Source organism: Chelonoidis abingdonii, chromosome 5, assembly GCF_003597395.2.
Source record: "Chelonoidis abingdonii isolate Lonesome George chromosome 5, CheloAbing_2.0, whole genome shotgun sequence".
NCBI classification, from domain to species: domain Eukaryota; kingdom Metazoa; phylum Chordata; order Testudines; family Testudinidae; genus Chelonoidis; species Chelonoidis abingdonii.
Window position 1 is genome coordinate 33,520,801 of NC_133773.1, and position 27,569 is coordinate 33,548,369.

Consider the following 27,569-nt stretch of genomic DNA (forward strand, 5'->3'; position numbering starts at 1 on the left):
GAAAGAAACAAAACAAGTGTTAGCTTCCTCCTAAGAAAAAAATATATACAGATTATGGGTGAAATTCACTAATGTGTTCAGTGACACAAAACAGCCATAACTGGCCAGTTGAGCTAGGTACTTCACAAAAGCAGCCAGTGGCTACCAGTGAATCTGGCCCCACATCTTTTTGAAAATACAGCCCTTAATGGGTAAGGACTTTAATAAATCAGGTTTTGGTGATAAAACTCAACCATCTTATAGATATTTTATATAATGGAGTTGAGGGTACCGTGCTAGCAGTAATTAATGTTTAAGTCCTAGCTACAAAATCACTAATCAATAAAAGAAAGAGTGTAAATTCTTGGGCTATATATTTATCCACTCTATTCTCTTTAAATAGAAATAAAATTTTAAAGAATGAAAGAGGGACAGTGTATTTCAGTCTTTTTGAATATATGTTCCCTTGTATTTTATTAGGATTCCTTTTTTTTTCCCCCAATGAAAAGATTTACTTCCTGAAAGACTCTTTATGTAGATTAACTTTCAAAAGCCGTCAACAGATGTGTAACTACTATGAATTTATTCACCAAAAATATGCAGGGTTATGTGCTAATGTTTTGGAAACAAACACACATTGGGATATTTTATTAAAGGTATGATTTAACGTACAGAAGAAGTTTGGCCATTGGACAGGATGGTATGTTTAGTGAAAAAACACATTAGAATAAAAAATTCAGCATCTCTTCATACCTGACTTTTCTCTTGCCCAATGCCGAACAATATTCCCTCCCAAAATCATCCCATTGCCATCTGGCTGCCCACCACAAAGCCCCCTCGACTACAGCTGACTAACTGAGCATCAGGAAGCTGATACAGTAGTGCTGCAGTGTTCCTGCAGTGATAGCTTTGGGAGAGCTCTCTTTGGTAACCAAGATGCTTCTGACTAAAAGTAAAGCAGGTGATCCCCAGCAACATTTAATGTATACAAAATGAATTCCATAGGCTAAGCTAATGCACAATATCACTACTGGATTATAAGATTCTACAGAATTTACTAATGCTGATGTCTCCAAGGTATCACCCACAATTTGGATGGAATTTCTGGCATGTTAGAACTCCTCTGCAATCAGCATGCGGTGTAACAGACTGGACAAGGATAATTAAATACAGTGTGCCAGCACAGGTGTGCAGAGCACAAACCTCACGACAGTCCTAATATGGAAGTATTTTAATACTGTAGGATACAGCTCAGCTGAGAAGCAGCAGCTCCACCCCTTAATCATTTGGATCCAGATTCAGTATTTTTTTAAAATTTGGTAATACTTTGCCCAGACAAAAAAGTCTTTATTTTTAAGAAGTGAATTTTTGCAAGAATAACAGTTGTGGGCACCAGAATGTGTTATCCCTCATGGAGGAAAGGAGTCTATGCCTTATTTAGTAGGAACTCTAGTTAATTCCCCCTTTTGAGCTGTACTCTCTACAAGATAGTTACAGATTCAGATGAATACAGCTATAATTTTAATTGAGTACTTTCAACTCTTTTTTTTACTAACATTTCTAACACTTGCTGAAGTGGATATAAATGTTCTGCTTGTCACCTTTAGTCACTGTAAACAAAACCTAAGGGGGGAAAAAGCAAAAACCACAATGCAAGGCACATACTGATTTTTTTCTCATTAGTTCCTGAAAAAAGATTAAGGGTTAACCAGGAAAGAACAGAGTAGAAAAAAAGGCTTCATAGTGATGTATTTTAGAGCCACTTCCAGCTATGAAAAGCTTAGTAAAGCTCTGAACTGGGGACTCCAGTAACTAGATGCATTATGGTGGTTTCCTCCCACAGAAGCATCCTGCGATGGCCACAATCAGAGACAGGCCATCAGACTAGATGGCAAAATGGAGATAGAGAATTTGGGGGTTGGGATCAAGGTGCTCAGATTCATATGGCTGGGTGTAGGATTAAGTCACATTATCCTGTTCCATGCTAGCTCTGAATAGAACTTCTCTAAATAACTAGAAATTGAAGCTGTGGAACTGAGCAAATTCACTTGCCATTCAGGCAGTCACAGCATGGCTTAACTGTGAATTCTAACACCCACAACACAAGGTATCTAATAGTGCAGTCACTTCTAATTCCTGTAGCCTGAGAAAGCTGTAGAGAGACAGACGTATGAGTATACTGTCCGAGAAAGCAAATAGCTACAATCACATGACATTTTAATTCCAGTGATGTTATCCTGTGCATACACATTTGATGGAATTACAGAAGATAGGGGGTGTGTGTGACAGGTCTTTGGGGGGCTTGGACAAGGTTCTTTCAACACCTTTTATGATACTGCATTTCTTTGCCAGTCTGGGCACTGAAGCTAAGGGAAGAGAAACCTTCCTTGTGCTATTTTTGGCCATCCTAGAGAGAAAGAAATCTAATCATGGCCCCTGGCTTGTCATCTTTTCATGAAAGCAGCATAAGCCGGAGCTCCCAGCAAGCCTCAGAAAACTCCAGATTTACAGGGGACCTTTCATCTACATCCATTTAAAATGTTTCCTGCCAGGCAGCTAACTATGGACGGAAATCATCATTTGAAAAGATCTTACTTTAAGGACTGTACACAGTGTTTTAAATGCTGTTTCAGTTGTTCATCCTTTTCATAGGATTCGAGCATGCTGTGTGCATCGTCATGGTGGTAGCAGTAAATTTTATATGTGTTTTCTAGTGGGCCTTTAATCTCCAAGAACACTTCTCCTGTTAAAGAGAAAAACAAAGCATGTCAAGCCAGACAACAGCATCTCAGAAGGCATTTTCCACAACATTAGTCATGAGCTAAAAAGGCTAGTTTCCACTTTACTCACCTCAGAAGTTACCTTGTGTGTGTATGTGCATTATTTATTATATGCCTTTCTCAGTTGCTCATCTTTGTCATAGCTGGGCACCATTATAACAGTTTGAAAGAACAAAAATTCCCTCAGGGAAAGGTATGAAATACTCTCTTCCTCCCCACTCCTGTGCCCAATCCCTCTCAGTTTATGAAGAAACCAGACTGGGTGGTTTAGCTCTTATAGGAAGAATGGTGGTGCGTGTGGACATCAGGGGGAAGAAACATAAGCATGCTAATTTTCTTTTTGGTGTTTTTTCAGCTGCATATAAACCTAAATGGGTCATAACAGGAATAACGACTCCATCCTCCCATTAGTCTATTTGTTTTTCTCTTTTCATTTATTCTGCAGAAAACTGAAGTAACAACAATTGAGGCCCAGGATAGAGTTTTTCTTCACATCACTGAGAAACAAAGAAATACCGTGGACTGGAGTCATTATTATATACCATTTAGATTTATATGCAACCAAAATGGAAAAGGATAAAGGAATATGCTTACATTCCCTTCCCTGCACACTATACACCCTACACCATTCTACCCTTAAGAATTATATTTGGGATTTTCAAATATGCTTCCATCTCCTATTGAATATAAATTGGATTTGTGTGCCTAACTCCCTCAGCATGCGCCCCCACCCTATACCTCATAGCTTGGTTTCCTTGTTAGAAAGAGACAGTAAGCTGAATACATCTGTTTTCCTGAGTGGTTTTATTTTTTGTTCTTCTAACCCTAAGTAATGATGCCAGGATCAACAACAAGATGTACCTTAGAATGCACATAATAAATGATAATTATATTGTGAATTACTGTGCTGGGCATTTATAGAAAAATTACACCTGTGTGGCAACCACTCAGATTCTTCTCCCTTTATAAACAAGAAGTTTCCATTGGAGTTATAGTAATAATGACTAAAATTAAAAGCAGAATGATACATTAATTGGGATCCATTGCCCCATTCACAGGTCAAGCACAGCGCTGTCAGGTACAGTGTACGTCTTGCCTTTCAGCCTGACCATTGCATTCCGTCTCATAATACATTGTATGAATCACTCTGTCTTGAAGTGAAAAGTGATTCTGTTTCCACAGTAACAATGGCTCTGTTGTTTTTCCATAGCAGAGAAGGTTAACTGGGCTGTGTTGTTGGTTTTAAGGTGTGAACAGGGGAACAACAATGACTGAGATAAGACCACCAAAGTTCATTTCATTTAGTGCCAGAATCTGCCAGAATCCTGGAGGCAAAGGTACTTACATCATCTCTGTTCTGTATCCTCTGTGATAAATGCTAATACCAACAGCTAGCAACATTCATTGCAGACTGAGTTTCCCATTAACCTGTATATAGACTTTTATTATCCAAAAGTGCAAGGAAAACCATACAAACAATCGCTGGATCCTGTTCCCTTAGTTCTGATTTGGCTGGTCTACGCTATGGGGGGGAATCGATCTAAGTCGATGTACTTAGATCTACTTACTGCGGTGTCTTCACTGCGGTGTGTCGACGAGAGACGCTCTCCTGTCGATTCCCCTTGGGCTTTTCATTGAGGTAGAGTACCAGAGTCAATGCTAGAGCGATCGGCGGCCAATTTACTGTGTCTATACTAGATACGATAAATCGACCCCCGCTAGATCAATCACTGCCTGTCGATCCAGCCGGTAGTTTAGACAAGCCCTGAGATGCTGACTATTCATAGTTTCCACTGACTTCAATAGGAGCTGTGACTGCTCAGCACAACCTTTAGTGTATTAGCCTCTGATAAGAGCAACAGTTTTGTTTTCTGCACCACAAATACCAACTATAGGCTCACAATTCATCACAGCAGATTCCCAAATAGGACCAAAAATGTTACTCACTCCCACAAAGTAATTGAGCTCCACAAAATCTGTGCATTAGTTTAGTGTGCCACTATGCCAAATTAATTAACTGAAGTTTATGTTATTGCTAAACAAGAGATTATGTCGTGACTTGACTCATATGATAGATCTTTATAGAGATAGATGTATTTCCTAAGTCTAAAGTTCTTCTCCGTCCCAGACCATATGAACTGAAGCAACCAACACAGACGTAAGTAAATGATTATGGCAGCTTCCAGTATACTCTATATAGTCCAAACTATTGGGCTGTGTTTGGGGACTGGTATTACTTCCAGTCTCAGTCTTCTGAGTAATCTGGGGAATCCAACGCTGACTGCTCTCCTGTACTGCATTCTAGAATGCTTTGATAAATTGGTCTTGGAGACGAAACCCAGAAAGGCTTGAATGAGGGAAACAACCTTTCCCCACAGCTTTCAGTGTTGCTTCCTGTTTCTACAACAAAGGGAAGAGGGCAGAAGTAGTCAAATGGTAAATTGAAGCCTTGCTGAAATTTCTAAAACTTCATATTCCTGTGACATCCAGTCACTAGAATGGGGAGAGAAAAAATGTACAGGAGGAGGAGAACTAAAATGTGTGTATAAACTCCCCTCGATATCTTCAGAAGGGCAAACAATATTTTATGATGTGTGGAATGTGACAGAAAACAATATAAGGTCATTATGTAGATCAATGGTACCTCCTCACTTGGAATACTGTGTTTAGTTCTAGTCACACAATCTAAAAAAAGATACAGGAAAAAAAGAGGGTCCAGAGACAGATACCAATAATAATTAAAGGTATGAAGAGACTTAGGCCAGGAGAGAGAATAAGACCTTGTTTGCACTACAGGGGAAATTCGATCTAAGCTACACAATTTGAGTTATGTGAATAGCGTAACTCAAATCGACGTAGCTTAGATCTACTTACACACTACGCGATGTTGATGGGAGACGCTCTCCCATCGACTCCCCCTACTGTTTTTGATCCAGTGAAGTACAGGAGTCGACAGGAGAGTGATCTGCGGTCAATTTAGCGGGTCTTCACTAGATCCACTAAATTGACTACAAATGCATCGATTGCTGCAGGATCGTTCCCCCGATAAGTGTAGACAAGCCCTAAAAAGACTGGGGCCTGGTCTACATTAGGAAATTCAGTAAATATAAATACTAAACCCCTGAATGACACAGTTATACTGACCTAACCCCTAGTGTAGACAAAGCTAGGTTGATAGGACAATTCTTCCTGAGGGAGATGGAATACCTGCACTGACAGAAGAAGCCCTCCCGTTGGTGTAGGCTGGTGTAGCTGCTCTGCTGCAGTGTTTTAAGTGTAGACAAGGACTAGGACTGGTTCGTTTAGAGGAGATGAATAAGGGGGGATATGATGGAGGTACACAAAACAAGGAATAGCATTAGAGAAGGTAAAGTGAGGTGCTTCTATTTGCCTTTTCTCTTAATACAAGAACCAGGGGACGTTAAAATGGAAACCAACTACATTATGGTCCTTTTTACATTAGAGAAATATGCAACTTTGATGTAGTTTTGCCAGGCCAAACCCCTAGTGAGCACACTGCACTGATATAAGGTAGAGCTTATGCTGGTGTAATTTACTTGGGTAAGTGTGCCTATGTTAGGGATTTACCCCAGTGTAACTAACTACATTGATGTTATAACATTAGTGCAAATTTCTCTAATATAACAGGACCTATCTCATTTCTGGTGTCAGACTGGAGAATTAGCAGCGCAGTCCAATGTTACACTGACTGGCTGGATTCAAGAGAAAGATTGTACAATGGAAAATGTCTACATTAAATATATTTTTTTAGTCCCTAGTCACTGGAGAATGGGTTAAAGAGTCAGAAATCATTTTTGGGATCCTCTTTTGTTCCCTTTCCTCAAGAGAATTCTTTTTTCAGGGGCTTGTTTTTACATCCCACACAGTGAATATTAGAACCCCACAAATAAAGCTGTCTTCACATGTTATCCCTTTGGGATGCCAAAGGCTAAATTGACCCTCTATAATGATATGACCACCCTTTTTCAGAAACTAAGCACTCAAAAAGGAATCACTCTCACTTTTTCCCAGCTCTAGCCTGCCCACTCTAGTCACTGACACAAAATGGTTTAGCCATCCATCTGAACCAGACCCACATATAGTTTCATAAATAGCTCTTATGTCCATACTGCTTCCATATATATAGCTAAATATAACCTAATAAATTCATGAAATTGTTTGTTTTTTCTCCCAGGCATGGTAGGGACTCGAAACACTGACTCCCTTTGCTATGACGGAAACAACTTCCTGATAGAATGCAACATTTTTTATTAGGTGTGTGAATCACCATGACGCACAGTTATTGAAATACCATCAAACAGCACAGTCTCATCAAATTACATTTAGCTGTTTGCCTTGGCAAACAAGATACAGACTTACTAAGATCAGTACTTTGGCCAAGCAACATATTCGTTAAAATCTGTGGCAAATTATACTTTTTTCTCAATTCTCTTGCAAGCACATAGGGTTTCTCTATAGCATGTTGCCTCAGGCTTATGACGAATTTGGAAAAAACAAACAAACAAAAAACCACAAACTCTCCTCTGACTACTCTTTGTGCGTAATGACTTGGTTGAGTTCTGAGTATGGGAGGTGAGCACATTTGCTAAGCTACATGCATAGCTTTCATTAAAGTGGGTCTGCAAAAGGTATTTGAATTAAACTTGGTATGAAGGGGTGTACCAGGCGTTTGATGTCTCCCTGCTGGAGGCTCTCCCACCTTGACACACCGTACCCAAAAGAAGTACCTTTTGGGAGAAAACAGCAGTCAGTTTGGACCTCCAGGAGCTTCCTAGAGAGACCATGCAGAGTCAGCTGTTAGCAGAACCAGTGAGAATTTGTCTTCCGGCAGCTAGACAAGCCAGGCCCACCAGGCAATGTAAAAAGGGCTGGTGCTGCCTTCTGGGGGCAGTTCTGAGACAGAAGAAGAAAGATCTCCTCTGTCTGAATCCAAAACCCAAAGAATGCCAAGTTTGATCTTCTCTGGTTTTGTTGGAGGACCTTCTATCTGTCTCAGAGCCTATATAATATATTATCGTATACCTTGGGTAGCGGTGTTGCATATTTAACAAAAAAACTTATTGTCCCCAAAATGTTTATTAGTCATTGAAGTTAAGTAGCTGTTGACAAAATACAAAGATGGTCAAATAGTTTGGTTAAGAATTCTTTCCCATATCTGCAGCTCAGGTTTCATTCTCTTGACTCTTGGAAAGCACTAACAGATTTTGGAAGCTGAAACTATAGAATAATAAATGTTACTTCTTTTTCTGTGTTCTAATACTAATCAAGGTTTTCTCTTCCGCTAGCTCCTATATTTTATAGGTTGGTCAACTGCACCTGGAAGGAGATTTAGGCTTGAAAAACAAGCACTAATTGATTGTGAAGCCCAGATGGGCAGGGGCAGGTTGAACTTATATAAAGCAACCAGGATGAGAAGCAGAAGGGTGCTGCAGAGGAAATAGTCTGCAGTCACTCCCTGGGAGAAGGGAGGTGTGTTTGAGGCTACAGAGTTTGGCAAGTAGTCAAAGAGGGAAGTAGGAAAGAGTCTAGGAAAATAGCAACAGGGTTTTGGAGCACGCAAACAGGAGTTGCTAGACATAGAGTGGCTACCGGCCACTGAGGAAGTGGCATAGGACCCAGCCTTGGAGTGGAAGACAGTGTGAAACAGCATATGGACAGCTGATATAGTGGGCCTTTGAGACCCTGGAAGGGGCAGACTAGACAGCGACTTGGCTGGAGGGCTGAGTCATGAAGAAGGAGCTCCATGAGTCCTGGAGAGGGAGGAGGAATGTGGTGTGAACAACTCTTGGCAAGAGGCATCGGACCTCATTAGTGCTAATCCTCAAATGTTGCCACAAAGAGGGGTCCAATGCTGAGTAAACCTCATGATAAACCCTCGCAGATCTGTGAGTAAGTAATGTAGAAAATAAATGGGACTTATAAGTGAAATCTCTCTTCAAGTATATAAAATTTTTATAGAATTTTTATGATCTAAAACTGAATTTCATATCCAATAAAACTGTTGCGTAGATATTTAGAGGTAAATAATGGCTGGCTGTGAGGGGAAGACAGCACAAGGAAACCCTCTGTCCCTTGCAGTGCACCTATGCAGGAGACAGCCATAATGTGGTTGGTAGTGCTTAGGAATGTGAGCAGTAGGAGTCTGCTATAGTGATTTAGGAAGCACTTATTGGCCATGAGGGGGTGGAATTGTCCTTCCTATGCACCAGTAAGCACTAACAGGTTTTCACTGATGTGAGTGCTGCCTCTACACTTTTAGAAGTGCCACAGCTGAGCACACTTATCTTAGTGCCCTTGGAGGTTTTGTGCCTTATGAACAGGGCTGGCTCCAGGCACCAGCGCAGGAAGCAGGTGCTTGGTGCAGCAAATGGAAAGGGGCGGCACGTCCAGGTCTTTGGCAGCGGGTCCCTCAGTCCCTCTCAGAGGGAAGGACTGGCTGCTGAATTGCTGCCGAAGCATGAAGTGGCACGGTAGAGCAACCGCCGAAGTGCCATCATCGCAGCTTTTTTTTTCTTCTCTCTCTCTTCGCTCCTTGGAGCGGCAAAAAATCTGGAGCCGGTCCTGCTTATGGAGGCAAAACACCTTTTTCTCCCACTATGGGAGCACAGTAGGTGCGTCCTATACTCCAGGGTTCCAGAGGCTTGCATTTCCATAATTGGCCTGTAGTGTCTAATAACCTAAAGAGTGGATTTATCACATCCTTAAAACCACACAAGAACTCTTGAATGGGTGATTGTCATGATGCATGTAATCAGTCCATCTGATTAAAACAACTGCAAACTACAGGCATAAATGTACAGCTTGTGTTCTGCTTTACCTTTCCTTGTTGACCATGAGCCACACCCTGTTTGGAACTCTATTCCAGAGGTTCTCAAACTGTGGTCTATGAACCACCAGTGGTCTGCAAGCTCTATTCTGGCACTCCATGGACAGTCCCTTCTAAGGTGTGTGCCTGGGCAGCCGAATACAAGAGAATGAAGGGCCACCCACCTAATTAGTGGAGCCGTGCAGGTGATGTAGGTGGCGCACATGTAAGATGAGGTGATGGCCTTTGGGGGAATAGGGGATAGGTGGGAAGGGGAAGTGGGATGAGGTGGGGGAAATAGGAAGTAGGTGGGGAGGCAGTGGGGTGAGAAGAGGGAGTGAGGGGAATTTGGGGCATGCAGGGCTATGGCGGCCAGAGAAAGAGGCGACTTTCCTCAGCTCCAGGGCTGTGGCTGCTGGGGAGAGATGGTCCTCCTTCCTAGCCTCAGCTTGGGGGCTGCCGTGGTGGGGAAGAGAGGGCGCAACCACCGCATCAGAAAGATAAGACTACTGATATTAAAATGAGTTTTGTGCTTTTATTTGTAGAAGAAAAAAACATTAATTATTAAGTTTTTTTTATATAGTGCTTTTATCCAAAGCGCTTTACAATAGTTAGCTAATGGTACAAATAACATTTGGAAAGATCATTAAGTGGTCCACCGAGACCCTCAGCAATTTTCAAGTGGTCCACAAAAAAAAAGTTTGAGAACCACTTGTCTATTCACCATGCCCAAATGTGAATAATTCTTGGCAGAATAATATATTACGAGTAAACATCAGTACAATGATGTTTTGATATTTTTATTTTTCTAATCATTTGTTTAATTCTTTAATATCACAGTACTGTATGAAAGTTTTTGCCTAATTATCTAAGTAGAACATTCCAAAGGTGAGGTGAGGGGTGGGGTGACCCTGTGGTTAGTACCTGTGGCATCATAGTCAGGACTCCCTTTTACATTTTTTACTCCCCTACTGAAATCAAGTAAGGATGGAGTAAGGGCTACATCTCATGAATGCAATACATCACTAGACAGGCTGTACATTTTTTATTTTTATGTATCATTATGGGGATTTAGTAAGGGCCTGCTCCCAATAGGACTGGCTCTAGCTCAGAACAAAGGTTGGTGTATGGGATGGACAAATGTTCTTATATTATCCCTTCATACCATTTTGTAGGACTCAAAAAGACAGTAAACATACCAATTACTTGCATGGGCGGGTCCACGTCTGCTGTGGCTTCTTCCAACAATGACAGCAGTTTGGCTGATATTTGATGGACTGATTCAATGTTGCTAAACAAGCCATCCACGTCAAACCTAACAATCTGACGGAACACAAATATTGAGCAACAACTGATAGAAGCATAAGGAGGGACACTGAATAATGCAGGTTTTTTCAAAACTCCAGGACATGCCACTTTTGCAAAAGCCTATGTAAACATCCTTGCTGCAATTTCAAGGACACATGTGCAGTGTTTTAATTAATACAGCTGAGCTAAAGCAGTTAACAAGGGGCACTTTATCAAGTGTATTTAAACTTATTCTGAACAATTCCTAAAGGGAATATGTGTGTCTTGGAGAGAAGTAAATATTATTAGCTAGCTAAAGGAAGAGCTGTAGCTGGCTAAAATGTTTACTTATTTCATCATAGAGAAAAAAAGACAGTAAAACTGAAAGTGATCCTTTTATCATGTTACCCATAGAGACTACATAAACTGAGCCCTGGTTGTTTGTTTACATAGGTGCGACATATCAGGCAAATAGCCTTTCTGGACTAAAAGAGGCCATTTTATGTGAGATGATAGGAGTAAAATCCAGGCAGTGTATTATGGCTAGAATAAACAGATTTATGGTTATTAGAGACGAGGTGGGCGTGGTAATACCTTTTATTTGACCAACTTCTGGCCCAAGAGCTCTTCTTAACCTGAAAGCTTCTATCTCTCACCAACAGAAGTTGGTCCAATAAAAAAATTACCTCACACACCTTGTCTCTAATATCCTGGGACCAACACAGCTACAACAACACTGCATATGTAGATTTGTGGTTAGTCATTAATATAATCTGTGGGCCAGACCCTCTGCTGATGCAAACTGGCACAACTTCATTGACTTCAGTGAAGCTGAACGAACTTACACTAACAGGAAATCTTAATACATAGGGCAAAATTATCTCACTGCTTATTTGAAATAGGCAAAAAAAAAAAAATTAGAAAATATACTTTTTATACTGGCAACTTGCTTCCATGGACAGAGGGACAGTGATTAAGGTTATGGAACAATTAGTTACCTAGTAAGTGGAAAGGCAGAAACCTAAAGGCAGTGTTGATTTTGGCAGATATGCTGGTCCTTCTGACCATGCCTATCCATTAGTAATAGAACAGTGTGTTTACACAGCAGCTTACAGAAGGAGTTCAGGAGAATCAAATTGCATGTTACAGTAATAGAATCAACATCATGTTTTAATTGCCTGTGTAGTTAATTTCTGATTATAGAGATTAACAACATTTTTGCTCCATTAGGAAATGTGAAAGATTCATCTATAGCTTAATTTTCTAGACACTACTTTTTCCCTGTTGAAGCAGTCTGCCCTCAAATAAATAAAAAAACAAGCTTTCAAATGTGGTTATTCATCTAAAAAATAGTCTTAAAAGCATATGACATTCTTAGAGCCTTCTTTAAAAAATGCAGATTATGTTAAATTAAAAATGTAGGGTTGTGATCTTATTTTTATAAGCTTTTGTCTTTTAACAGTGGATCTCTGATATCTTACTTAATGCAATACGTTTGTGGTACTCAGAAATACATGGGCACATAATGACAAAGGCCCAAATTGGTATATGTGCCTAAGCGCTAAAAGTAGCAGACAATGGAGAACATGTTTTCAGTATGAGGAGCAGCAAATGGATACATAAGGTGGTTCCAAATAGCAGGAGCTGCAGAGGCGAAAGCTCTTGCGTCAACATTGGCAAGACTGTAATTGATGAGTGCAGCTAGTAACATCAGCAGGTGTCAGGTCTCTAAGGGCTTGTCTACATGGTGCCAGCAAAGCACATGAGAGCACTTTACAGATCACACTCCTCTATTGTGTGTGCTACAGGCCCTACTGGCACAGGTTAAAATGAACTAAGTACCTTATAGAGCACACCAGCAGGGTCTACATCAGGCTGTTCTAGAGCAACACGTTAGAGTGTTTCACAAATCACAACCCTCTAATGTACTTTGCTGTGCCTAAAATAAGTAGCATTCCAGGAGAGGTGGAGTCAAGGCAGTTGAAAAATAGTTTGGCCCAACTTAAGCAGCCAAACTGTTTCATATGGAATCATATATACACAGTTCAGATAATTGGTTAAAGACCCAGTGTGGATTCTGAGCTGTACTAGTAGCATATACCAGCTGCCTGGCCTGGTAGGCTTTGAGGTAGGAGGACAAGTTAAATTTGTCTGCCAGAACCTGTTGCACATCCAGCATATGAGTACTCCTGCCTGCAGGGAATGCTGGTACTCCAGCACACAGTTTGCCCAAAACTGCAAAGGTTTTGGGGGAAAATGTGCTCTCTCTGAATAGCACCCAAGCAAGTTTGAAGTTTCTGTGGAAGAGGAGAATGAGTATAATCTGAACTACAAGACCTGAAGGAAAGATGTAATCAGATCCATCCTGCTTTCATGTAGCTTCACTATCTAAAATGCAAATACCTCAGTACTTATTGGGTTGCCTAGCCTAGCATTTTCTCACCACAGCTGTTCAAGCAACCAGGATGAGTTTGTTTGAATAAAAGCAGTCTTCAAGGATGAAATTCACCACAGTCTGAAGGGCCATAACATTCAAGCCCCTTACTGGGGAAGTTGGTATAATGGAGCTTCCATGGTGATGGAAGAAAGCCAGGGAAGGGGACGAGATGTGTAATCTGTGATTACACAGCAGGTTGCCCAAACAACATGGAGGAGCTGCGACTGCTATTCTAGTTCATAGCCTGGAATAATGGCCATGGGGTTCAGGGTGAGAAGGTCTGAGCTGCAGTCCTGTTTCTGTCCCATTTATTCCAGCTTTATGCAGGTGAAATGAACTTCACCCTGAAAGCCTTGAGCATTTAAAGTATTCCTGCTTGCCCTCCCTGCAGCAAGCCCCATCCCCTCCAGAAAGTTATGCCTAGAATTGTACCCGGCACCATGCCATTCCTGCATATCCCTTGGCAGACATTTGTGTTTGTTGTTGATTGCAGACAGAGCAGTGATAAATTCAGATCTCTGTCAAATCAGCCTTTCCTCCGAAAAACAAAACAAATAAACCCAACACTTTCTTACCTGCTTGTTTCTCAAGGGCTGAACCACTTCCCTGATGCACAGCTCCAGGTCATTGAGGTAGTCTTTCTCTGTCTGCACCAGTTCTGCAATGATTTTTACCCTCTTGGCCATCATTCGCCTGGTCAGCTGCTCTTCATTCTCCTGCAGTGAAGTGACGGGTGACAAGGACCCAGCTTGTGGGGCCATCTTTTCTGTTAAAATTTAGCACATAAAACTTGTGAGAACTGTAATGTAAGAACCTGCATTCCCACTGTCATGCCTAATCTGGTTTGAGTCACTGATACATGTTTAGTCTATTCAGAGTCATCGAAGATGCTTGGTTTCAGAGTGGTTTCAGATGCTTGGTGTATCTCAGACAAGGATAAACCCTGTCCCATTGGCTGAAGCAAGGAAAGCCAAACAAGCAGCAGACTCATGTCGTTTCATTGTCCTGGAATGGGGAGCTTCACTGTGGGCAGGGCCAGCTTTAGGCCAATTCCAGCAATTCCCCTGAATTGGGCCCCACATAAGGGGGCCCTGCGCCCAGTGAAAATCCCTTCCCTGGCTAGAGGCGCCTTTTTAATTTTTACTCACCTGGCGGTGTTCTGGGTCTTCGGCGGCACTTCAGCGGTGGGTCCTTCGCTTGATCTGGGTCTTCAGCAGCACTTCGGTGGCGGGTCCTTCAGTGCCTCTGAAGACCTAGAGTGAGTGAAGGAACCACCACCAAAGTACTGCTGAAGACTCGGAGCATCGCCCGGTGAGTGCAAGCCCCACGTGTTTTTTATTTTTTTGGTCATTCCTGCCGGGGCCCTGTCGAAACTGTTCAAATTGGGCCCCACACTTCCTAAAGCCAGCCCTGACTGTGGGACTCCCGTGGCACCTTAATGACTAATAGATTTATTTGGGCATAAGCTTTCGTGGGTAAAAACCTCCACTTCAGATGTATGGAGTGAAAATGACAGATACAGGCATAAATATATATACTGGCACATGAAGAGAAGAGAGTTATCTTATATATATATTTATGCCTGTATCTGTCATTTTCACTCCATGCATCTGAAGAAGTAGCAGGGTTTACTCACGAAAGCTTATGCCCAAATAAATCTGTTAGTATTTATGGTGTCACTGGACTCCTCATTGTTTTTGTGGATACAAACTAACACGACTACCCCTCCGATACTGTGGGAATCCTGTGGACTGAGCAGCATAGCTCCTTCCAGGGTTTGCTTTGTGTTAGTGCAGGGGGAGAATATGAGGTCAGAAACAATGCTAGTGTCCAGTGAAGACTCCCCCAGCCACATGGGCAATGAGGGGAGAAGTATATTCAGCAGAGTAGCTACATAGGAATTGCTATCAGGATCAGGCCAGCGGTCCATTTAGTCCAATTAACTTGTCTCTGAGTGCCCAGTAGCAGTTGCTTTGGTGGAAGAAACCCAGCAACTGGCAGTTATGGGATAAGGCTGTGGTCATTTGGGGCAGGTTACTATTTTAAATTTAGGCTGAGACTTTTGAAAGAGCTGAAAGATTTAGATACATATCTCCCATTTAAAATGATTAGCATTTGTGCATTTGACTCCTTTCGAAATAACATTTTAGCCCTAGATTAACTCTTTGGGGCAGGAAAAATGTCACTTCTTATGTAAGATGAAGATTGCGTTTAACTGAGCCTCACTGAAATAACCTTAGCCCTATTAAAAAAGATTAATGTGAGAATATTCTGGCTCAGGGATACAGGAAGTTGTGCTATGAATTCATCTGTTCATGATGATGATGAAATCTGTAATTCTATCTGAATAGGTTCCTTTGACATTGCTGAGAAATTCTAGGAGAATGAGGTCAGCTGTGATATCCAGTAACGAAGGATCCAAAGAGCAGGAGATATGGGGATGTGGCCACTCATGACTATTTTTCCTTATAATAAACTTAAAATACCTATTTTTATCCCAGACATTTGGAAATGTTCCTTTGATATTGATGAGTCATATATATGTGTTACAGGTAGAGAAGAAAGAGAAACTGTCTGTAATGAAGTTCCTTCCTTTCACAGGTTCATAAGGCATTTGGTTTGCCAATCCAGCAGATATACTGTGTGAGCTGTGTAGACAAGTTGTGTATTGTATCTATAGGCACAGATCTACCTCTTTTTCACAGGAAAAGACACTTAATAGGAAGAGAGACTTTGGAGGGTGTTTAAGATACTGCTAGCCACAAGATGGTGTATAGAACCAGCAAAAAATGGACATACCATTACTGAGTATCAGTGCAATACTCATATAACAGTTTGACAGCAGAGAGACTTACAGCTGAGTGGCAATGCATTGGAACTGTCTATTGAGACGCACACTCTTATGCTATTTGTGTCAACATCTTGTGTACACCCTATTGTCTAATGAGCCAGTAACAAGATGTATCTTTTATTTTTGCAAGGTGATAACCAATATTGAACAAATTCTGCAGTTTATGAATGAACTGCTTAGCAGGAGAAGAGTCATAAACATCCAGCAATGCCTGCATAAGACAATGAAGGACTAGGTCTCTGATACTTGGGATAATGTTTATCAGAGAACCAACAAGCCTGCAAGATGGAATATTCTGAGTTGTTCATCATCATGGGTCATAAATAGTTATTGATCCGACATGTCATCATCATCTTCTATAATTATACTGAGTGCTGACCCTGGATATTCAGAAAGGGCAGTTGTGTTGCTAGTCTTGCCCTTGTTATATGACACACTTACTAGTAAGCCTGTGTGGCCACGTTTTTTGTTTTAAATCAGAGCATTTCTTTGAAAATATCAAAATTGAGGCAAAGACAAAGGATGAGGCTGAATAAATTTGTAGCTCTATTCAGTTAGGCACTTTTCTGCTTAGAGTTTTTTTCCCCTCTTGGGCAATCATTATTTCCACCATTGAGCTTCTCAGCCTTGATGTGCAAATAGAAGAGGGGTGATCAGGAGGGGTGAATGTTTTCTTCTTTAGGTTGAAACGTTGCCATCAAAACGGGAAACCAGGCAAAGGAGGTTTCTCCTCTCCAGGCCCAATTGATCAAGATTTTTAGGCCAAATTCAGCCCTGATGTGAGCAGGTGCTGATTTCAGTGGAGCTGCATCCACCTATAATACCCATTCATCATGGATGCTGCAAAGTGGAATAAATGAACAGGCTGTTGCTATATCCAGCAATTGGCCCACACCGGTAAAGGGGTCATTTGTACCTTTTCGTGGCCTCCTTCCAATTACTTCTGATATCCCAGCTAAAAACATAAGGCCAGAGCTTTCCGTTTGCTTCCTCTATGCAATAGTGCATTTATTTTTTTATAGAAATCTTGATTTGTAACTATATTTAAAACTTCAGAGTGAACCACTGAAAATACTGCAGAATTGAATCCGTTTAAGTTCTATGTGTCATGATTTCTGCACAAAAATTAACATTTCCATTGAGGTGACATGTGAAAATAATTTATCTGTCTTGTGAATAAAACACCAGACAACATGGAAAAATCTCACTAGTATCACTCTGTCTGCAGGGCCGGCGCTTCCATTTAGGCGACCGCAGGCGCTAGGATTTGGGGGGCGCCATTTTGCCACCCTCAGCAGCAATTTGGGAGCGAGGGGGTCCTTCCGCGCTCCGGGTCTTCGGCGGCAATTCTGCAGCGGGTCCTTCACTCGCTCCGGGACTCGCCGCCAAAGTGCCCCGAAGACCAGGAGCGCGGAAGGACCCCCACCTAGGGCGCTAAAAACCCTGGCACCGCTCCTGTCTGGCTGGCTATCAGGACTAATAGGACATTGTTAGAAATGTAAATGTAAACAGACTTATTGGAGAGAAACATTCTAATCTTACGCTATAACTTGTTTTTTTAAATGAACAAAATAAAACTATTGCATCCCATTTTGGGCTTCAAGATGTAACCCTTGAGTTATTCTTTTGGTTTGTCATTCAAATTGCTTGATCAAATTCAATCCTTGTATTGTCAGTACTCACTTATTAGTCTTAATATAGTACATAATATAGGTACTAGGAAATAACTACAGTCAACCTCAACACAAAGAAATAGCTAGAAAAAATTTCAGTAAATCTTGTTTTCTTTGTATTTTTTGTAATATATTTCTTTGTATTTTTGTAATATAACTTTACATTTTTGCTAAATATATTTACTATTTCACTTTGGATGTGCCTGTTTCTATACAATACAAAAGGGAGCTACTGAATCAATGATTATAGCAGAACTTGTGGTTTTATGTTCAGCTGATTGCTTTTAAGCCCTTTGAGAATATTAATAGCATTCTATGGTCAGAAGGGAAAAAGGGGAAAGCTTGAGGAATGCAGCTATAGCAAACATATATTTCAAATATAGGCAGACTTTATTTTCCATCTGGCACCTGCATCAACAGTGGTACAAGTCTGGTGAGAGCTGGGGGAGCAGAAAGAAGAAATATTGCTTAGGCTCAGTGCCATTGTTGTACAATACAGTCCCTTTGACCTTAGATGTCAGGTTATATGAGCATAACATTCTCCAAGTAATGACATTGTCAAAGGAGCTACCTGTGTTTTACTTGTTCCGTTTGTGAATATGCAGTCTAAAAACATCCCTCAAAGATGTGCAAATCCCTGCACTTACCTCCACAAGTACAGAGGGTCTTCTGGCAATAGAACGTCTAAGGTGCCACAGGACTCTTTGCTGCTTTTACAGATCCAGACTAACACGGCTACCCCTCTGATTCTGGCAATAGGCGAGTCTGCGTAGGATTTGTGGAGCTGTATACCTTGTGTGCAATACACAATAGATCCCTCATTTGCAATAGCTCCCTCACTGTACAGCCATAGGCGGCGAGTTATATGGGCTCGAGGTGCCCGGGCTCCAGGAATATTCAGGGCCAGGTGCCCTGCTCCAGCAATATTTGGAGCTGGGTCTCTCCCCCCGGCACTGCCTGGATCGGACCTGGGCCCCGGCCCCGGCCCCCATGGGTCTCCCCCCTGCCCCGCCCCGCCGCGTCCCTGCCTGGAGCAGGTCCTGGCCTCCGCCTTCCATCCCTCTCCCTGCGTCCCCCCTCCGCTGCGTCCTTGCCTGCTCGCAGATCAGCTCCGGCAGAACGGCTGTCTGCTGCCCCAGGGTCCTAGCGCCTGCTATCTGCTAATGGCAAGGCAGGCTGCCCTCACCCTGCTCTTCTGCCCTAGCCCTGAGCCTCTCCAACGCCCCAAACCCTCATCCTCAGCCCCAACCCTCATCCCCCTGCATTCTGATCCTTTGCCCCAGCCAGAGCCCTCATCCCCCTGCACCCTAATCCTCATTCCCAGCCAGAGCCCTCAACCCCCTGCACCCTAATCCTCATTCATAGCCAGAGCCCTCATCCCCCTGCATCCTAATCCTCATTCACAGCCAGAGCCCTCATCGCCCTGCACCCTAATCCTCTGCCCCAGCCAGAGCTATCATCCCCCCGCACCCTGAGCCTCTGCCCCAGCTCTGAGCCCCCCCACATCATGAGCCCCTCATCCTCAGCCCCAACCCTTATTCCCCTGCAACCTGATCCTCTGCCCCAGCGTGCACCACTTCCCCCTTCCTACACTCCCACCCCCAGCAGAGCCTGTACCCAAACTCCGTCCCAAAGCCTGCACCCCTCACCCCCTCCTGCACACCCACCCTCTGCCGTAGCCCAGAGCCTGCACCCAGCATCCAAACTCCCTCCCAGAGCCTGCACCCCTCACCCCTTCCTACACCCCCACCACCAGCCCAGAGCCTGCACCCAAACTCCATCCCAAAGCCTCCAGCCCTCACTCCCTCCTGCACACCCACCCTGTGCCCCAGCCTGGAGCCTGCACCCAGCACCCAAACTCCTTCCCAAAGCCTGCACCCCTCCTGAACCCTAATCCCCAGCCCAGGACCTGCACCCCAGACCTCCCCCCGAAACCCCGCCTAGAGCCTTAGGCAGGTGGAGGCGGAGTTTGAGGTGGCGGAGTTGGGGGGGCAGAGTTTGGGGTGCGGGTTCTGGGCACCACCAAAATTTCTACAAACTTGCCTCCCATGTGTACAGCAACTTGCAGGAGGTGTTGGGGCCTATTTTTGGGAGAAGCCAGAGCCAGAAGATCCACCATCCTCCAGTCCTTCTTCTTCACAGAGTGAGCAGCCCTGGGAGTAGGATTCTAGAGGTCCTAGAGGATGAAATTGCCCCCTCTGCAAAGGGTCATTGCCCCCTCTGCAAAGGGTCAGTACATGGCCTATTTCTGAGGGCTCAAGTGGCACTTTAGTGGTGCATAAGCCTTATGCTGACACTCTGCAGTCAGGGGCATTTCACCCAGCCTGAAGAAGCTATGAAAGTAACCAGTGTGTAAGATGAAGAAAAAAATACAGTATTTAGAATACAAGAAGAGGAATATTATAGTATATTGCATGAGTTGCCAGGGCAATGAGATTTCTCAGAACATCAAGACCAAAGATGGTTGAATTACCTAATTACAAACTCTGTCATTATTTGTTTTGCATCAGGTATAGAAAAAATCCACATATTCTATGAAATTCCTTTCTTCAGTTCCTTGAGATTAGACTGTTAATTTTGTGTGTGCTGACAGGAGACTAGAGAGATCCCCATAGGAATGTGCTGGAAGAGAAAGCTTATTGCTGTGTGACAGAAGAATGCCTTGACTGTTAGCGCTATTACCTGCAAATAAACCTTTCCAATATGTCATGGGGTGGTGTATTTATATCAGTCTTATGCTACTTGGTTAATGTTGGTAACAGAAGACCTGAGGAAGGGTTACATCCAGTGATATGCACATGTCAAGCTTTGGCATGGATCGTCTGCAAGGATTGTCAGGTGTCTCTGACCCAAGATCTAACAATTTTGATTAATAAAATGTTTATTTGTGGGTCTAACCGTGTGTATGGGAGATGGAATTCACACACTTTAAAAACATTGGGTCTTAGACACTCTAAGGGAGTGAAGACTATTTCAGTAGCCCTTTGGAGCCTCAGTCATGGACCCCTTTCTGCTAGGTGCTGTACAAACACAGAACACAAAAATGGTTCCCCAAAGAGGTTACATCAGTGAAACTGCAATGACTTCAGCAGAGTTCTCCAGATTTACCCTGGGGCAAGTAAAAGCAGATATACGCCTACAGAATAGAAATTTGAGCATGGAAGGACAAGTGGACTTGTTGCTTTATATGATCTCATGACAACGGGTATATTTATATAGGTGTATCTTCTGCACCAGTGTAAGATATGCTAACTTTTACTCCTAATTGGACATTAAGCTGCTCCAAAGAGCAACAAATTTTGCAGTGCAAGAAAAAATTAGCTCTATGTATATTTAAAGTCTAAATATAGTCCAAAGCATATAAGGAAATTGGGGGAGAAATATGTGGGCTTTCAATGAGGAGATGCAGAAGCAGGGGGTTGGAGAAGCTGTACAGGAAGAAAAGGCATGCTGTTCAGAAAAAGGCTGGGGGAGGGGCTGTTCTCTAACTTCTTAGAACTTCAAAGGGTAGTGCTGCTACCCTCCAAGATACTGCAAACAATTTGACAGTACAGCTGATCAGTACACCACTAAAGTGACAAGTCAAAAGCAAGGTTATTAATAGATAGACTTCCAATATGAAGATTTTTCGAAAATATTTATTACCTTAAAGTGAAATACTGCAAATCCCTAAATCAGATACTTTCTGGAAACCCATTTTTTCCATAATCTCTCAGACAATAATATGCCAAGCTCTTATCTAGCTAGGTTCTAAAAGAAACAAACGTAACATAAGTAATCTCTTCAAATATTTTGTGTGTTCCTCCTACGTTCACACTACTGCAGCACGGCTATAGCACTGTAGCTGATGGAGGTAATCCATCTTTCTTAAAGAAGGTATCTAGATCAATGGAAGAATTTTTCTGTTGATCTAGCTGCATCTGTACAGGGAGTTAGGTCAACCTAACTGTGTCGTACAGGGTGAAAATTTTTTCACAGCCCTGAGCAGCATAGCTAGGTCAATCTAATTTCTAAGTGTAGACCTGGCTTCGCTTACACCCTGATCCTGCAGACACTTATGCATGTGAGTAACTACACTCACTGAACATGAGTTACTCAAGTACAAAAGTGTGTGCAGGATGGAGGCCTTAGAGTAGTCCAAGCCCAGATAACAATGACTTCCATTGCTGTTGGTCGAAGTTTTATAGGAAAGACCAAATCTTACTAGTAGGGAGACCAACAATTTGTTTTAAAACTTGACAAACTAACCATTACTTTTTACATGATTTTTAAGGACAGTATTAATTTCCTCAATTATTCAGTCAAAAGTAAATGACATTATTTTCAGGGGACTGGGAGTCAGAAGTCCTAAGACACATCTAAGCACATATAAGATCCCCATCAATGTTTCTAAATAAATCACAAGCATTAATGAATTATCTTCATGACATCTATGTGCAGTAGTAACGTATTACCCCCATTTTACCAGGAGGAGAACTATGGTATAGAGAAATGACTTAGCCAAGGAGTCTGTGGCAGATCCAGGAAACAAACACAGATCTCCTGAATTCCAACCAACTTCTTTTTCATTTTGGTTCTGCCACTGATTGAGGTGCTTTGTGACATCAATCAGTAGGTGCCTATGTTTACCCATATGTAAAATGGGGCTAATAACACCTAGCTACCTTACAGAAGATACTGAGAGACTTGACTGACCTTTGTAATGCATTGTGAAATTTAAGAATGAAATGATGCTATTGAAGTGCAAAATGTGCAGCCTTTCTCAAGAGGAATTTTTTAAACAAATGAAACATCAAGATGTTGAATGATCACTCACACTAGATAAGTGCATTAACTGGATGTTTCTGGTATAATCATTAGTTAAAATTTCCATAGCTGTGTTGCTAATTAAGTGATTACATTTTAAAGTGAAAAGCCTTTACAATGGCAAGTTCACACCTCTTGTGATCCTGTTGTTTCAATATCTCGATTCACAAAGAAAACTGAATGTCCCTGGTTATCTTTGCAACCAGAGACCTAGTAACTCTTTTTAGATGAAAGTTTAGATTCTGTAGAAAATGGGAAAATCTAATGAAAATCCATGGGGAGGCCCTAGATCCCTAAGAATTGTGGATTTTTCATGTCTGTAATTCTACTCATACAAATTGCACCCATTTTTCTGTGTGCCTAATAACCTTTTAAAAGTAAATTCTAGTGCCTGTGAAAGGGCTGGGATGACAACAACACAATTATAGCATGGATTATAGCTGCTCTCATCATCTAGACTACATCTATGATACAGAAGCACAGCAAGGACGCAGCTGCTGTAGCACCTTAGTGTAGACCAGGGGTAGGCAACCTATGGCACACGTGGCAAAGGTGGCACACAAGCTGATTTCAGTGGCACTCACACTGCCCGGGTCCTGGCCACCGGTCCGGGGGGGCTGTGCATTTTAATTTAATTTTAAATGAAGCTTCTTAAACATTTTAAAAACCGTATTTACTTAAAATACAACAATAGTTTGATTATATATTATAGACTTATAGAAAGAGACCTTCTAAAAATGTTAAAATATATTACTGGCCTGTGACACCTTAAATCAGAGTGAATAAATGAAGACTCGGCACACTACTTCTGAAAGGTTGCTGACCCCTGGTGTAGACGCTTCCTACATTGACAGAAGGAGTTTCTACATCAATTGTAGTTAATCCACCTCTTCAAGAAATGGAGAGAATTCTTGGGTCAATCTAGCCATGTCTGTGCTGGGGGTAGGTCAACCTGACTATGAAACTCAGGACATAGGATTGTATAACTTTTAAGTGTAGCCAAGCCCCAGTGAATGTGCTGCTTCTATTGAGGTAGTTACCATCACTCAGAGATGGTTTTCGTTCAGCAATGGAAAAACTCCTTCCATCAACATAGCTTGTGTCTACGCTACAGGGTTATATCGTGACATAGCTAGGTCAGTCTAAGGGCTTGCCTACACTGGTATTTTACAGCACTGCAACTTTCTCGCTCGGAGAGGTGAAAAAACACCCCCCTGAGTGCTGCAAGTTTCAGTGCTGTAACGTGCTAGTATAGACGGTGCACATGTTTCCAGTGCTGGTAGCTATGCCCCTCATGGAGGTGGTTTTTTTAGAGAGCCCTGTTTTGCACCAGGACAGTGTACCTACATTAGGGGTTTCAACTGGTGTTGCACAGTTAAAACTCTCATAAATTTTCCTAATATAAACAGGCTTAACTTAAATACCATTGTAGACAAGACTTTTCGTGTGTGAGGCCTTCTCAACAGGATTGAGGCACATTGTAGAAGGACAGGGTTGTCTCCCTTTCTCTGTCTGTGCAGAGTATGTGGCCAGATCTATCAAGCTAGTATTTTTCACTTAAACTAAAATTTCTTAAACCCTGCCCCCTCCCCCCCCAAAACCTACTAGTTCAGAGAATGTTTGATAAGACAGTTAACTGTCAGATCAGTGCTTCTGTAAATCTTATTTTTATTAGCAAGTTTGACCAGCCCTGCAGATTTCCTTCCCCACAAATAAACCCTGAATTATCTCTGCTAAAGATCCGCTAAGTATAAATTTGCATTGCTCTTTCCAAATTGGTTACAGTTCATTTTGCTATCAAGAATGACAATTCACTAGAAGGTTTCAGAGGGGTAGCCGTGTTAGTCTGTATCAGCAAAAACAACCAGGAGTCCTTGTGGCACTTAAGGGTACGTCCAGACTACCCGCCGGATCGGCGGGTAGCAACCGTGAGACGCGATATATCGATCCCCGAACGCGCTCCCGTTGACTCCAGAACTCCACCAAAGCGAGCAGCGGTAGCAGAGTCAATGCGGGAGTCACAGCCGTTGATCCCGTGCTGTGAGGATGGGAGGTAAGTCAAAATAAGATATGTCGACTTCAGCTATGGTATTCCCATAGCTGAAGTTGTGTATTTTACATCAACCCCACCCCACCACCAGTGTAGACCACGCCTTAGAGACTAACAAATGTATTTGGGCATAAGCTTTCATGGGCTGATGAAGTGGGTTATAGCCCACGAAAGCTTATGCCCAAATAAATTTGTTTAATCTCTAGGTGCCACAAGGACTCCTGGTTGAATTCAATAGAAGAAGACTATAGCTCTGAAACCCAGTAGCCCTAATCTTCTCTCACTTTAAGTTAGTTTTCCACTGCTGTAACTCCATAGATTTCTGTGACTTCCTCACTCCGGATTTACTGTAATATAAGTGAGAAGAGACTCAAGCCCAGTGTGTGTGGGAGGAAGGAGCAGCACCTTCAGTAAAGATCACCTGTCATGTATTCTGGTATATGCTAATAGTTAAGGTTCTTTTCTCTTTTGGCAGAACAATGGAGTAAGATTTTTCCCACTTTACTGATATAATTATCTTAGTATTACTGTTTTCTCAAAATATTAAACTGTAAGTAACTCAAATTCCAAAGTATGATTTGTTTTTCACTAAGCACCAGCAAATTAGCTAATAGTGAATTTCTCCTTAAAGTCAGTATTGCAGAGAGAAAAAATTAACCTTCATACTTCTTACTACATCTGAATAGGTAGCATTTTAGTCACTGAAAGGGAATATCATCACCAGACCTGTTAACTGCATTTCAACAGCTCAGTAGCTATGTACATTATATTTTCCATTTGAGGGAATGCTGTTCTTTTATTAAATGCACCAAAACCATACATATTTTATTAAAACACATTATTGTTTTATTCCCCTGATACAAGATTATTGCCATAAAAGGTATTCTGATGACATAGTTCATATAACTATTAAAAGCATGTAATTGAGTGTACTTGAAATTCAGACATATTCAATCTAGATAAGAGATAAACAGGCAAAATTTTCTTTTAAATTTAATCAAGCTTTAACTTAAACAAAAATATCCCTTCCCACTTCTATTAGTTTGACAGTGTATATTCCATTCCACAGAATACTATCAGCTCATGCAGAGATATATTTTCAAAATACCGAAGAACTGGTAGATAATATGGCTAACATGTAGAGTAGGATTTCAGTTCCATGTATATTTTGTACATAAGCGTTAAAAAGCTGGGCATCATATGAATCCCATTTGGAGTTGTGTGCAAGTGGCATTATGTATAAATATAAAACCAGCCAAGAATGGTTACCGTTGTGTGTGGGGGGGAATGGTCACTTAGATTTTAAGCTTTTTGAGATAGGGACTACTGGCTTGTTCCCTGTTTATAGGGTGCCTGGCACAATGGGGTCCTGGTTTGTGATAGGGCTGCAATACAAATAATAAATAAGTAGATTTTTTTCTGTTACCTTGTAACTTCTGGCTGTATTCTGTCCTGTCGGATTGGCTCCTCCTCAAAGTGCCAGAGTTACCCTGGTCCACAGAAACACTGTTCTCAACAACAGTGTCTGTCTTCCTTCTCTCCAACATGTACAGTCTGTGCTTCAAGAAGGTCAAATTCTTCCTCTTGGCTCCCATGCCTTCTTTCCCAGGGGCTTCTTTGGTTTCCATTTTCAGCAGTGACAACACTCTTCCTTGGGAGAATGTCGATTCTTAGGGAGCTGGGTTTAGTGTTTGTTTCCCAGGTGAGTGCAAAAGCTGCCTATCAGCTCAGCTCACCTGTCTTTGACTTCACAAGTTCACTTGTTCCCTGGCTCAGGTTGCCTGCCACCTCGACTACAGCCTCGCAGGGCCCCACCCCTATGAAGTCATCCTCTGCTGCCCTTGGAGCCTGACTGGGGAACCTGCCACCTGTTACCTGAGAGGCCAGCAGCCCCGGCTCGGGCAAACGGAAGGGCTGCGCTGCGGCGGGGTGACCCCCCATGCTTGTGGGCAATGGGCCCCTTCTCAACACAGATGTGCCCCAGGGACAAAATAGGATTTAAAATTCGCTGTTTGGATAGTGACAGGAAAGAGTCTCTCAGACCCCTCCCCCTCTGCTGGGGCTGTGCTTGTCTCCGCTGAGCGATTTGCCCGGTGAGGTGGGGAAGCCGGCGCACGCTGTCATGCAGGGCAGGCAGCGATCACACACAGCAGGCTCGCTCTGGTTTCCCATCCATCCGGAGCCGGAGCGGCCCTGACCAAACCAAAACGGGGGTTAATCCGTTTACAATGGCTGCCCTGGAGGCTTTCCCCGTCTCTGTGTTCATGGGGAAGTAACTTAATGCACCAGGGACTGGTCACGCTCTAACTCCATGGCTTTTCCTTTCTCCATTGTCAGTGTGAACAGGCAGCTCAGTACAGGGGACCTCATTCCTCCCCCCTCCCACCCAACCCCTTTTCCCTCCCAGGGACTAGAGGGGAGACACTCTCCAGTGCAGTGGTTTTCAACCTGTGGTCCGCAGAATATGTCTGAGATTTTCAGTGGGGTCGACACCTCCATTTGAAATATTTTAGGGGTCTGCAAATGAAAATAGGCTGAAAATCACTGGTTTAGCACTAGGGGGTGTGTGTGTGGAGGGGTGGTCAAATGGGTAATGAAAAAGTTGCCTGAGGTGGGACACTGAATGCACTCGAGGGCTTGTCTAGATTAGGGAAACTGGAATGTTTCGCACTGGTACCAGGGGTGGCTCCAGGCCCCAGCATGCCAAGCACGTGCCTGGGGTAGCAAGCCGTGGGGGGCGTTCTGCCAACGCTGCGAAGGCGGCAGGCAGGCTGCCCTCGGCGGCTTGCCTACGGAGGGTCCGCTGGTCCCACCGCTACCTGCCGGGCAAAATCCCTAGAGCTGCCCCTGACAAAGGCAGAGAAGAAGGGATAGTGGAAC

General features: G+C 42.7%; 1 protein-coding gene across 1 annotated transcript in view; it reads right to left on the minus strand.

Annotated features, from left to right (window-relative positions):
• Window positions 1–26,321, minus strand: part of ARHGEF38 (Rho guanine nucleotide exchange factor 38) — a 52,246-nt gene extending 25,925 nt beyond the window's left edge. Inside the window, exons 1-4 of the mRNA XM_032794251.2 lie at window positions 26,116–26,321; window positions 13,885–14,075; window positions 10,785–10,908; window positions 2,575–2,722 (exon numbers count right to left, since the gene is read on the minus strand). Of these exons, the coding sequence (XP_032650142.1) occupies window positions 2,575–2,722; window positions 10,785–10,908; window positions 13,885–14,075; window positions 26,116–26,317 (665 nt within the window). The 5' untranslated portion in view covers window positions 26,318–26,321. The remainder of the gene's footprint in view (window positions 1–2,574; window positions 2,723–10,784; window positions 10,909–13,884; window positions 14,076–26,115) is intronic.
• Window positions 26,322–27,569: the final 1,248 nt, after the last annotated feature.